Here is a 12,370-nt window from a genome sequence, read left to right as displayed (position 1 = left end):
AATTTAAAGGTTATGATCGGATAATGCAAATTGTAATTCGGTTGCTTTTGAAGTTCAAAAATTCACATTTCTGGTGTACAGAATACTGTAAAATCGGCCAGACTGTTTGTTTCGTCACACATTTTATTCTAAACACACTAAATAAAGGTCCAAATGTTTCGCTTGAGAGATACTCCCTAAAAAGTTTCAAAATTCATGTTTTATCCTTTTATTTGAAATGGATAACAAAAATGATCAAATTTATATACACAAATTACAGGAGTCTCCTTAAAATTGCTTTGACGGCAAGCTTGCACCCGTACACGGTACAATAGTTTCCTTTCCTGATTTGAACAAATTTTAAAGAATTTCAACGCGATGTCAGTAGATTTCCCCGCGATTGCAGAATGCGGGTATACGTATACTTTCAGCATGGAATGATAATTGTTCCCTATTTAACTACTTAAAAGTAATTACACATCCATAATGTTTGTTGCCCCAAAGTATGGTATATTTGCTCGAAATATCCTACAACAGACACTTTTTCAAAAGAAGGCAATCATCTTCGTTCATGTTTGGTGAAAGGAATATTTTTATTTAAAATGACAAGGGCAAAATATCAAATTTTGACAGACATATTCCACAAGTACTTTAGACCTAGATAATTCTATATTTTGCGCTCTGGAATCAAACCGATAGTTGGCATAACATGATATATGAGTATGAAATGTTTCGACTTGTCAAAACACCTGTGGTCAGGATCACCTCTTTCGTGTCGTGTATAGTAAAGCATGACGCTAGACCAAAAAAATGGATCGGAATGTACCTACTCAAAGATGATGGGCACCCATCTCAAACTTGTAGCTGTCAATAGTTTATGTCGCCATTTTACAATCATGCTCGGTGTGAAAGAGATTAATGATATTTTTTTTTCCTTTTAGGAAATAGTAAACCAGCACATCCCCACGGACATGGACATTCGGCGATTAAGGACTTAGCAGGAGGAATATTAAGCAACGATGACAAAAGTAAAGATGACGGTGAACTATGGAATAACGTCGACGCTCAAACCGCTTTCCTCGGGCCTAATTTATGGGATAAGACTTACGAATCGGACCTTAAGGTGAGTTATTCTACTACAGGACTAGTTATATGAAGCAATCGCGTTTTAGTATGTGGACCTGGACGAGTTTTTGTCGGAGAACGGCGTTTCGATGGACGGTCTTGGATCACACACTCCGAATGGTTCGATATCGAACTCGCACGGAGTAGCCAAAAGGGAACGTTCGCCGAGCCCAAGCGACTGCATGAGTCCAGATACCATGAATCCACCATCACCCGCAGACTCAAGTGAGTTACCATCAGAGTATATTCCCCGAACTAGTTTTTCAAAATTATATCTGTTTAAATACAAAGTAACTTGTAACTTTACTAAACTATGGCAGACTTTATTGTTGCTTTTCGATTTAGTAAGGTTTGGAAAAGAGTTTTGTGTTTAGATGAATGCAATTTCTAAAATATAGTTTTTTCTGAAGCGTTATCGATGGCTTCAAGTTGTCGAGATTTCGACCCACGGACTAGAGTATTTTCAGACGAAGACCTCAAACCACAACCTTTAATCAAAAAATCCAGAAAACAGTTCGTGCCGGACGATCTTAAAGACGATAAGTATTGGGCGAGAAGAAGAAAGAACAATTTAGCTGCCAAACGATCTCGTGATGCCCGCCGCATGAAGGAAAACCAAATTGCCCTTAGAGCTGGATATCTAGAGAAGGAGGTAGGTTCGCATTACCTAATTTTGTATAAATTATTCTTATTTCCTTTACAATCACTTCCCAAGTCACCATCACCGCCCACATCCGTAGCAGATAACTTACTACGGACTACCTTCAGTATTTTATTTAGAGAAAGCACTCTCCAATATCATATTTTGCAGTGTAGATCCTGATTTTGGTCTTCTTGGATCCAGGAGCTTTAGAATCTTCATTTTGAGATATTTAAATTTGCTTATACACTGTGCCCAAGATAAGGATGTCTATCATGATGGTCTTCGAAACCATAGAAGATACGCCGGTGGTCAAATTAAGGGAAAATTGTGCAATTATTATCATGATTTAAAGAAATTCAAAAAATTCAGTTTACTTCCCAAGCAAAACCGAAATTTTCTGGCATATTTTCGGAAGTAATTTGAAAATTTTTGTTTTCTTTACCGCATGATAATGATCTTTAATTGCTCAACTTTTCCCTAATTTGATCATCTTCATATCTTCTTTGGTTTCCGAGATCACAATGATAGACATCCTTATCTTGGACACAGTGTAGCTATACTGACGAGTGTGGAAAACGATCAAATGTATTTGCTTTTTAATCTGCCTGGAGAGTTTGTATTTTTCTACCAATAATTAAATTGTGGGATAGTTTTGATTTATTTTCATTATCCATATTTTTTGGAGTGCTGATCCGCATCTGAGGTGTCTAACAAAATTTCATGACCCATCATTGAAAAAAATCTTATTTCAGCCACGGTATATTTTAGTAGACAAAAAGACTCTTCAATTTCTATCTAAAAAATGTCTAAAAAAAGTAACAGTACTTCATTAAAAATTACGTTTTACTTTTTGTAAAATATGTTAGGTAGATACTAATTTCCGGAACACATTTCCAGATATTTCCTCCAAAATATCTTGCAATACCATATCTATTTTTTAATTTTTTATTTCCATAAAATACTTCACGACAACTTTTAAATTTTTTTACCAAAGGTCGAGAAACAAATACCAGCTTTTCATTAAAAATTGCGTTTTATTTTTCTAAAATGTCTAATGGATTACATCAAATTTTAGGGGTAAAAAATTTTTGTTGTTCCCCAATTTCTTTAATTTCTATGCAATCAAGTCAAGTCAACAGTTTCTTGTAGTCTAATGTATATTACCGTAATTTCTGTACGAAATAAGTAGCAGTATTGGCTATCACTTGCCCACTTTCTTCCATTTCGATACACAAAAGTTGAGTAATGAAAAATACCAGCATTTCATTAAAATTGCATTTTATTGGTAATTTTTCTATTGGACCACGACACATTTTTGGGAGACAAAAATTTTCTTTAATGTCCAATTTTTTTTTAATTTATGTACCTAACTACAAAATAGTCGACAAATAATTAACAGGTTTTCATTTTTCAAATTGCATTCTATTTCCAAAAATTATTGACTAATATTCTCAATATTTCCAGTTGCTTGCATTGGCATAGATTGCCTTACTTTCTATGTCCAATAAGTAAAAGCATTTTGTTAAAAACTCAATTTCTTTGAGACATCCAGAAGAAAATGACCACGAGTACCACGACCAATTTTTCCTTTATTCTCCAATTCTAAAAAAATTGAGAAACAAATAAAATAATTTTGTTAATTGCGTTTTATTTTCCTAGAACTTTTTGTTGATCACGAAAAATTATTTACTCTTAAATTTCTACGATTTCTCTACAAGGAATTCTAGAAATTTCGCCTTTAATCTGAAATTATCGAGTTGGAAAAATGCTTTGATGAACATCAAGGAGCGAGGAGTGGTGAAAATAAGAGCAGAATCGAGCCTGCTTGGTTCTGATTGCGCCTGCTAAGTTTTGATAGCGCCAAGAAGAACAAGGTCGGCATATATAAGGCACAAATGCTGACTAGTGCAGCATAAAAGCCGGAAAGCCAAGCAACGCGAAGGTGGCGCAAGTAGAGGTTGGTAGCCGACAATAAGAGGGGAGAGGTGCTAACAATGTTCGCTGACGCTAAGCGATGGGGTCCAAAAGTGCTCTATGGGATTCAAGTGAAGACACGACAACAATTAGAAGAGTAGGGTAGTTTCCGGCAGGCGTGAAGTTTGACACAATCGCAGTCACCCTGCTACATTTTATGTCATCATACCAAAGAGTATATTATACTCATTGATATACTGGCCCTTCTTCTTTGCCCCATCGCTTAGGTGCACCTGTGTTCTTGGCATCATGGAGTTCCTGAACTGTTCTTGAAATTAAAAAAATAATTTATATTTTAAATAAGGGACCGTTGTACCTTAGAAATTGTCGCTCGCAAAAAGAAAGATGCGAGGAAATGGGTTATCGGTAATAACAAAAAAATGCCACCAAATATTCGGGTAATTATGTCACACCCAAAATTGCTTCTTTGGTTTCTATCCTCTCTATAAAGTGAAGGCCGCATAATTCTTCCATTCTCCCATACAGTTGTCAATTTTCTACTTGTTTGTCCAACAAAAATAGAATTATTAGAAGAAAAACTAATCTCGAAAAAATGTAGCTACAACCAACAACTTCGTCGCACCAGTGGAGTACGATTGCAATCTTTTTTAACCAGGTTTTCAATAACGGTTGGTCATTGTAATTTTGTTGTTGCAGAACCTTACCTTAAGAAGTGAACTAGAACGACTGAAAAAAGAAAACGTAATGCTTAAGAACAAACTAGCGAAATATGAAGATGTTTAATCATTCAATGAACGTTAGTCTTATACGTATCACTCATTAGTATCGTTACCGCTTTACTCATTTAACACAAAATTAGTCTAATTTCACATTGCGGATAAAAGCTACCAAAACATCTGTATATAAACATACACTCACTGTAGTCATCACGTAGAATAAGATGTAAGAGTAGAGCATCCATAAAAGTATGTACCATTATGTAAAGTTGGTAAAAGGAATGGGACAATTTCAATTTTGCTTAATTTTCTTTAAGAATGATTGTTTTACGATCATTAGTTTAAAATATATTCACAATATTTGTGATCTTTTCTATATGTAAATAATTTTTAAATGTTCACGCATTTATACTAAATTAGTGATTCAATTAAATTGCGTTAAATAGAATTTATCCCATCTCTTTCTCGCCACGCTGTAGTGTTTGCAAAATCGAAAAAAATAGCCCCAGCTTGGCAGCTGTGCTCTGTTACTAATTGTTGATTGTTTTTATGTTTATATAGTCTATTTTTGGTTGAAAGCTAGTTATATTGGTAATTTACAGTTAAGAAAATCAAGTAGATTTAAGTGTAGGAGTGCTCACATGTTCAGGGTTAGTGTTTGATTCGATGCAGTTGGTTAAAAAACAAGAAATAAGAGAGAAACTGTAGTCATGTTAAAACTGTTAAAAGTAGTCGGCTTTTTTTTAAAGCTTTATCAGTGAACTGTTAGAGTTACAAAGAAATGTTAAGTAGTAGTTATGATTTTCCTAGGGATCATTTTGAGTGTTCTTGTTAGATTGGGGCAACTGGCAATTCGTTATGTGTATTACATTATAAGTGTCACAACCTACAATATTATTTGTTCCGATCGAAGATTGGAACGCTATTTTTAAGTTTATCATTAATGGGATGCCCCCAATTGACGGGCTATAACCATAATTGTTATATACGGTTTTGATCAGATATATACTTTTGTATCTAACATTTAAGCCTTAGAGGCATGCCTTACTTGATATTGAAAAATTTTTATATACCTAACCTAAATACCAACTTTTATATGCATTTTTTGAATTTTTTATTATATGACAATTATGAGAATGTGATTGATCTACCACTTAATCTTATTCAAAATGTTGATATTGATATACTATATTTGTCTAAAAAGTTGAAATTCTATTAATGATTGTGATTTAAAAATTAGCCACTGAACCTGCCTCATTGTTGTGACATTTACAAAACTTTAAATGTGGTAGGTACAGTTTCAAGATGATTGTGTGAAATTTGTACCTACTTATATCGTCTTTGTTAAAATGCTATCGGCTTATGAACCGAAAGCGACTTTTTTTGTTCTAGGATAGATGAAAAAACCTGTAATTGCTGTTGTGAGCATTAAATTATAAAAAATTTTGTGCTTTTCTCCCACATTTAATTTTTCCTCTGCGGCATGGTTTAGCTACTGATTCCGTCCTAGATCCCTCGCACCTAAATTAAAATTGTTTTGCATAAGAGTTTTTTTATTTTCCAGTTATTCGTAATGCGATTAAAAATTGAGCTAGAAAATGAAACAAACGGTCTTTTCACCGACGAAATGAGGCATCAAAATGAATTTTAATTTCAACCTAGATCAGCGAACGTCATATAATTACTAAATTGATACATAATTGGACTAAAACAATTGATCTTCGGAACTACCCCTACTTTCAGATGCGAGGGCTACAATTTTTTTTGGCGATCCGTAAATAAATAGATCAATTTTATAGTTAACAGCAATTCATAATTTCCGGTAGGTAAATACCAATGTGTGAAAAGTGGATCTGCTACCCCTATCTTAAGGGAAAGCAATTTAAAAAACTATTACCGCACCTACTGTCTACGTACCTACTTGGCAAATCCCATAGGCTTTAACAAAGCATGAACCACGCCAATTATACCAATATACATAAAGACAAACGTGTTATTCTAACGTCAATGAAAAGACCTGTCGCCGTAACAACTGATAAGGATAACGACGGAATTGTAAGAAAATTAAAGAAATTACGTCCAGTTTGTCGTAGACCGCGGTTGAAACGTGGCGTGTGTGAATTTTGTGTTTTTACTAAAAATTCTCGCGTGACTTTAAAACTATGTATCAGTGTACCATTTATAAAGAAAATGAAATTGCCTCCAAAAGGTAGGATATAGGTAATAATTTCAGCTCGTACTGTCAAGTGCCATACGTTTAGCCTTTTTCGCAGTCAAAACTCAGTAATGGGAAATTTTCAAACGCAAATCCAATTTGGAAGAAATGAAATAATCATTTCTTTCTATACGTGTACCTCAGTACAGCATCGTGTGGAATACATAAATTAAAACAAATCAATGCACGTGACATTAATTGATGCTTCCTATTCATCAAATATAAATGACGTCGGAACTAGCAACACGTCATACATAATTGTAAATCTGTTTTGGAAGTATTATCGATAATGCCTGAAAATTGCATATAAATAATTCTGGCATCAGAACCAACTCGCAAACGAGTCGACAGAAAAAGTCTGCATCTTTTCCGTTATAAAAGCACTGGAGTAGTACAAACATTTGTGCAGCATCCCCATTCTGCAGGGTAGTGTGTTTTCAAGCAATTTTCACCACAATTGAAAGTGGATTTTCTGGCACAACTATAATTAGACACAAATTACGATCGACAAATGTTTTAGACATTAAAACGGAAATCTGCACTCGCGGTTTTGTACAGTTATTGAGAAGGGTGTAACTTTTGTAGTATGTATATTTTCTGTTTCTACATTTAATGTTGTTTAATAGTTTACAAGCAACCTTTCAACTGCACGTACAGTGTCATCGCTCGACGGTATTTTGAAATTAAGAAATATTTTGAGCGATTCTGTCTTGATTATTTGTGCCTTTACACATCACTGAAATTAACTTAACACACAGCAAGCCAACGTTAACAAAACTTTATGAGTTTTCTTTCCAATGATACTAACTGAAATGGTCTTACAACGGATTAATAATCCAATAATATTTTCATTCGAAATCCGGTACATGATTTGTAATAACTTATTAGTTATTATGGAAGCTGAAACTATCCTCTACCAAATTTTTATACTTAAGTTTCCGCCTCGTTTTCGAAAAATCTATTAATTCCATAAGAAAATTTCTAATCCCATAAATTAAAGAGGTTACTTTTAGTAATCGAATAGGCATACAATCTATTTGCCTAAGCCATAACAAAAATACACTTAATTTTATGAACACGTAACCTTTTGAACTTCATAGTCAAAACGAACAAAGTCTCAAACATATGAGATGTTATAGGTTGGGAATCAAGTACTACACGAATCCGTCAAGAAATGTTGGTGCAGAATTATTTCCAATCTGGATCATACTTTGCCCAAAGATCAAGTATGATCTTTGCTTTGCCTGAGCTAATAGTCAAACCATTATAACCAGTTGCGTGGTTTCAATTGGGATTGAATTGGAAAGAACACCTGTAAGATTAATACTTACTATAGCATTAGTGTATGAGCGGTTGAACATTCGCATCTTTGTAAATTAAAATGTTGTTTCCTATGATCGTGATTTTTTTCAATAAACTTTTTTAAAACCTCATTTAGAGGTACCTAATTATAAAACTCGAAATAAAAATTGGCTTTTAAAAAATGAAAAGTTAGCATCTCATTTTTTCAAGTAAAACGGAACTAAAACGGACTAAAATCCATTACGGACACAAATAGAATTGCATTATTGTCACATGTTGAGGACAAGGTGAACAATCTTTCAACAATTCAACAATTTGTTCTCCTTGTCTCAACATGTGACAAACGTTTTACGTTTGCTCTTCACTTTTAATACGAGACTTCGGCGGCAATGTGACAGGCCTTAAGCGTCGATAGGTTGGTTTAATTCGGCTTTTTACCTATAATTATGTTTTATTGACCGCATGTAAACCACATGGGCATGGTTTTCCCTACTGCAGGCTAGCAGACATTGCCATCGGCCTTTTCGATCAGACTTCTCAATCAAAAGTTATACTCGAAGACTAGAAACCAATTTCGAAAAAAAATTCAAAGAAAATTTTTTTTCCGGGTCGATCTCAGACAATTTTTTTCTCGGGGCTCAAAAGAAGGCAGTGTATAACCTCTTTTTTTTACCAAAAATCGACTACACCAGAATTTCTCGGGAAAACACTTTTTCTTATTTATTTGGGTGCGTAGAATCCAAATCAATTCATACTTTTTCGATCAGACTTCTCAATCAAAAGTTATACTCGTAGACTAGGAACCAATTTCGAAAAAAAATTCAAAGGGCTGTAACTTTTGAACTAGTAGCCTACAATTCTCCGAAAAAAAATTCAAAGGGCTGTAACTTTTGAACTAGTAGCCCAATCTTGGAACTATTTGAAATTATGGATTCTACAGGCCACATTCTATAAGAAAATTTTTTTTCCGGGTCGATCTGATACAACGGAATATCGAAGGACCATCACTTTTTTAACGGCTATTTATTTTAACTTCGATCTAAGTTTGACATGGTTTGATCAAAATACACGTCAAATTCGCATCATGGGCATGGTTAATAATGACATTGATGGTCATGGTCTGAAACGGGGAACAAAAATTAAGAGCTATAAAAAATATCTGGGGATCTTAACTAAGAGTTATAGCGAACACAGACACAGATAACCATACAAAAGTATAAAGGATCTGAGGATCCTTAATAAATAAAATCCATCTAGAACTGTAAAACTGTTCACAAATAGAACTAGCGAACTTTCGATAATAATTAACGTGCGAACTTCGCAGACGCGTAATTGGTTCAGTTTGGTTTCAGACAACTTCATTAGTCTTGTTGTGCTCTAAATACAAATATGCTTGCGAGGAGATTCTAAGAGTATTATTCCAGCGGCCCAAAAAAATATTAAAATAAAATACTTATTAGATTAAGAAACTTGTAATTGCTGTTGTGAACATTAAATTATAAAAACTTTTGTTCTTTTCAGCTTACAGTGACAGATTTCCCCTGGAGCACAGTTTTGTTACTCTTAGAACACTCGGAAACTTAACGCATTCGTTACAACCCCCGGCCCTTAAAATGAACTCGTTTTCATTTTTTGATAGTGTCCAATTGTTCGTCTGTAAACTTGAAAACGTATCTTCAACTCGGAACGGTAAGCGAAAAATAGGAATTGACGTCAAAATGCATAACAATTTATCTCGCAATTTATTTATTTATGCTCCACAATATAGATGGATGAAAACATCCAATTGAAGTGGAGCATCAATTCACAAATAAATAATAATAATAATAATAATAATAATAATAATAATAGCTTTTATTGAATATTGAGCTTTTATTGAATATTGAAGGCTCCTACACCATATTCAATTGGAATGCACAGGGTCAGATAAACTGAAGACAGTTATCTGTTCTTCCCCCTGTAACCACAATAAAATCTAGGTATAAAATAAAATTGCAATGACAACCATATATACATAATTAACATAAACATATACTATCCTATGCTTGTAACTAAATAACTAGCATAAAACTTAAAAAAAAAAAAAAAAAAAATTTTCCGGTAAGCAGTATATAAGTATTACAATAGGTACGACAAGTAACTAAAGAATCACGACCTACTTGTAAGTATTGTCCTTTTCATCGCCCTCTTAAATGAAACCTTTGATAAACTCAGAAATTTAAGATTTTCTTTCTGATTACCAAATTTGCAGATGTTGTAACTGAAGGATCTTTGAAATACTGACGTAGAGAAAGATGGAGTAGATAACAAACCTCGATATCGCAAATTTAGGTGGTGAATATCTGTTCTAAATGTTATCCTATTATATAAATAAGGAGGTGTTCTATCATTAATAATTCTGTGATAAAAGCACGAGGAGTGTAACTGCCGTCTTTCCTTCATATTCAGCCATCCTATTATGGGAAGTGTATGGGAAATCTTTTCATATTTTCGTATGCCAAACACAAAACGTAAGCAAGAGTTTTGAACTCTCTGAATTCTATCACGATCTCTAGCCAATAGACATGGTCCGTAGACAACGTCAGAGAAATTAAAGTGGGACAAAACCAGAGCATCACATAGTACAGCTTTGTGTTTGGTGCTAAGAATACATATTGTGATGTATCACTAACGTTAAACTTAACGTCCAGTGCATCAGTGCAGTATCTGTAGAAAAGGTTATTTTGCCTATACTAAATAACGCAAAATAAAATAATAATATTTTAAAATTTAATTTTTGATAGTTGCATATTTGGAGCCCAATAGCAAAAACCCTAAGTTCGTACGAGGTCTTAGGGATTGAGTTATAGGGTGGAACGACGGACAGACGGATGGAAAAGTAAGGACCGCTCTACTTTCGGGGGTTGCGCCAAAAACGTTTTATTCTAAATGTCTGTGGGAACAAATTAGACTTTAATTCAAAACAGAAGTTTCTCAGTTTCTGCGTTTTTCATCAGAACAGAAAGCTTGAAAATTGCAATAAAAATTTAAACTTCAACACAAAAATTATTTACTAAAAAAATACTTCTTGGTACAAATTGGTCCAAATATTCGAAACACAACTTTCTGGAATTGCGAAACTTCTCAAAAAGCTTTGTTTTTGCAAAGCTGCAAAGAAGTGCCAAAGTTGTTACTAATACTCACAATGTATTCACGGAACCTAAAAAATTAGTACAATCAAGGAAATTGGTACCGATGATGTGGGTTACCTTCCAATAATAGGAAGCGTATTATTTACCAGAAGATGGTGAATGAGTTGCAATTTTTTGTCTTTTTATTTGGCTATTGGAGATCTGACATGCTATCACAATTCTGTGACGTAATTTTACCCTGTTACTATATTGCTCATTTACGATGACTGGCCCTAGAGAAAAATTCTTTATCAGTCACTAGCTTAGCACCGAAGTAGAACTGAGAGCCTGGAGCTAAAATACAAAGAGCACTTATGTGAGGACTGTTGCACAAGATCATCAACTATTTTGTAACGTAGGTATATAAACGAAGGTGGTTGTGGTTTATAGGTGAAAATTCCTGCCCCTCAAAGAGAAATTAGGCCATTGCACTCGACTCGTGGGGTGATGGATATCTCACGGAAAGAAATTTTTCATTTGTAAGCGAGTTAATCTTTCAACGAGGTCTAAAAACGTCAGTTTAAAAATTTCATATACGAACAGTAACCGCCACAATAACTTTCAATTTTGTTGCGGGGAGCAGAATTTCTCACGCAGCTCGTTTAGATTTATTCCAGGGGGCGAACTTCCACTAAGCTTTCTAGATTACTTAAGGTCGGCGACCCCCTTTTTTAGCAGCGGCCTCGTGACGTCACAATGCGTCTAGTTTTGCAAAACAATCCCAAGAAATGAGGCGAACAATACAACAAATTTTTTGCATCGTAACGGGGAACCGCATGCGTTTAGAGAAAAAAATCGATGCGAGGAAACAAGTGTTTGGTCAATTACTGATAGCGATGAAACTGGTGGCGGATTTAAATTATTTGCATTTTTACGTTGAGCTCCCGGTGAACTAACAACTTCCTCAATCTCGGTTGTAACGTCAGTAAAGTCCTTTATCGATTTTGTTAGTCCTGTTTCAGTGAAAAGTCGGAGTGGGGTAAATATTATCCTGGCGTCGCGTCCCCGACCTCACGAACAACGTGGATAAACGTGCGGGTGTTGTATTTCATTTTTAGCATTAAATATAGATGCACTTCTTGTCAGTTTTTTTGTGTTTCGAGTGACTCCCCCAAGAAACGAACGAAGCATGTTTCCTTTCGCTACATGTATGTGCTTCAGAGGCAGCAAATGGTTGGTTGTCCAACAGAAACCTCACAATTCTTCAGATAAAAAGGTTAGTCACCCTTATTTCTGATAATCAAGTATAATTACTCAGAATCTTTTGTCAGATGCTTAATCTTTG

At 34.5% G+C, this 12,370-nt stretch overlaps 2 protein-coding genes across 7 annotated transcripts in view; both read left to right on the top strand.

Moving 5' to 3' along the window:
• The window catches only part of LOC116175190 (hepatic leukemia factor), an 86,894-nt gene extending 81,042 nt beyond the window's left edge, over positions 1-5,852 (top strand). For 3 of the 4 annotated variants that reach the window (XM_031493327.1, XM_031493325.1, XM_031493324.1), the window contains exons 2-5: positions 921-1,102; positions 1,152-1,329; positions 1,515-1,756; positions 4,379-5,852. In XM_031493327.1, coding sequence (XP_031349187.1) covers positions 921-1,102; positions 1,152-1,329; positions 1,515-1,756; positions 4,379-4,465 — 689 coding nt within the window. In that variant the 3' untranslated portion in view covers positions 4,466-5,852. The remainder of the gene's footprint in view (positions 1-920; positions 1,103-1,151; positions 1,330-1,514; positions 1,757-4,378) is intronic. The other variant, XM_031493326.1, reaches the window with a different exon arrangement.
• Positions 5,853-6,496: 644 nt separating this feature from the next.
• The window catches only part of LOC116175186 (cAMP-specific 3',5'-cyclic phosphodiesterase 4A-like), a 118,597-nt gene continuing 112,723 nt past the window's right edge, over positions 6,497-12,370 (top strand). For 2 of the 3 annotated variants that reach the window (XM_031493320.1, XM_031493319.1), the window contains exon 1: positions 6,497-6,607. Coding sequence is in view for 1 of the 3 variants with exons in the window: in XM_031493315.1 (XP_031349175.1) it covers positions 12,215-12,301 (87 nt within the window). In the remaining 2 variants the exon portion in view is untranslated. Of the gene's footprint in view, positions 6,608-12,144; positions 12,302-12,370 lie in introns of those variants that run through there. The other variant, XM_031493315.1, reaches the window with a different exon arrangement.

Source organism: Photinus pyralis, unplaced genomic scaffold (assembly GCF_008802855.1).
Source record: "Photinus pyralis isolate 1611_PpyrPB1 unplaced genomic scaffold, Ppyr1.3 Ppyr1.4_LG6, whole genome shotgun sequence".
NCBI classification, from domain to species: Eukaryota; Metazoa; Arthropoda; class Insecta; order Coleoptera; family Lampyridae; genus Photinus; species Photinus pyralis.
The sequence above is the reverse complement of the archived record's forward strand: the minus strand, read 5'-3'. Positions and strand labels throughout refer to the sequence as shown.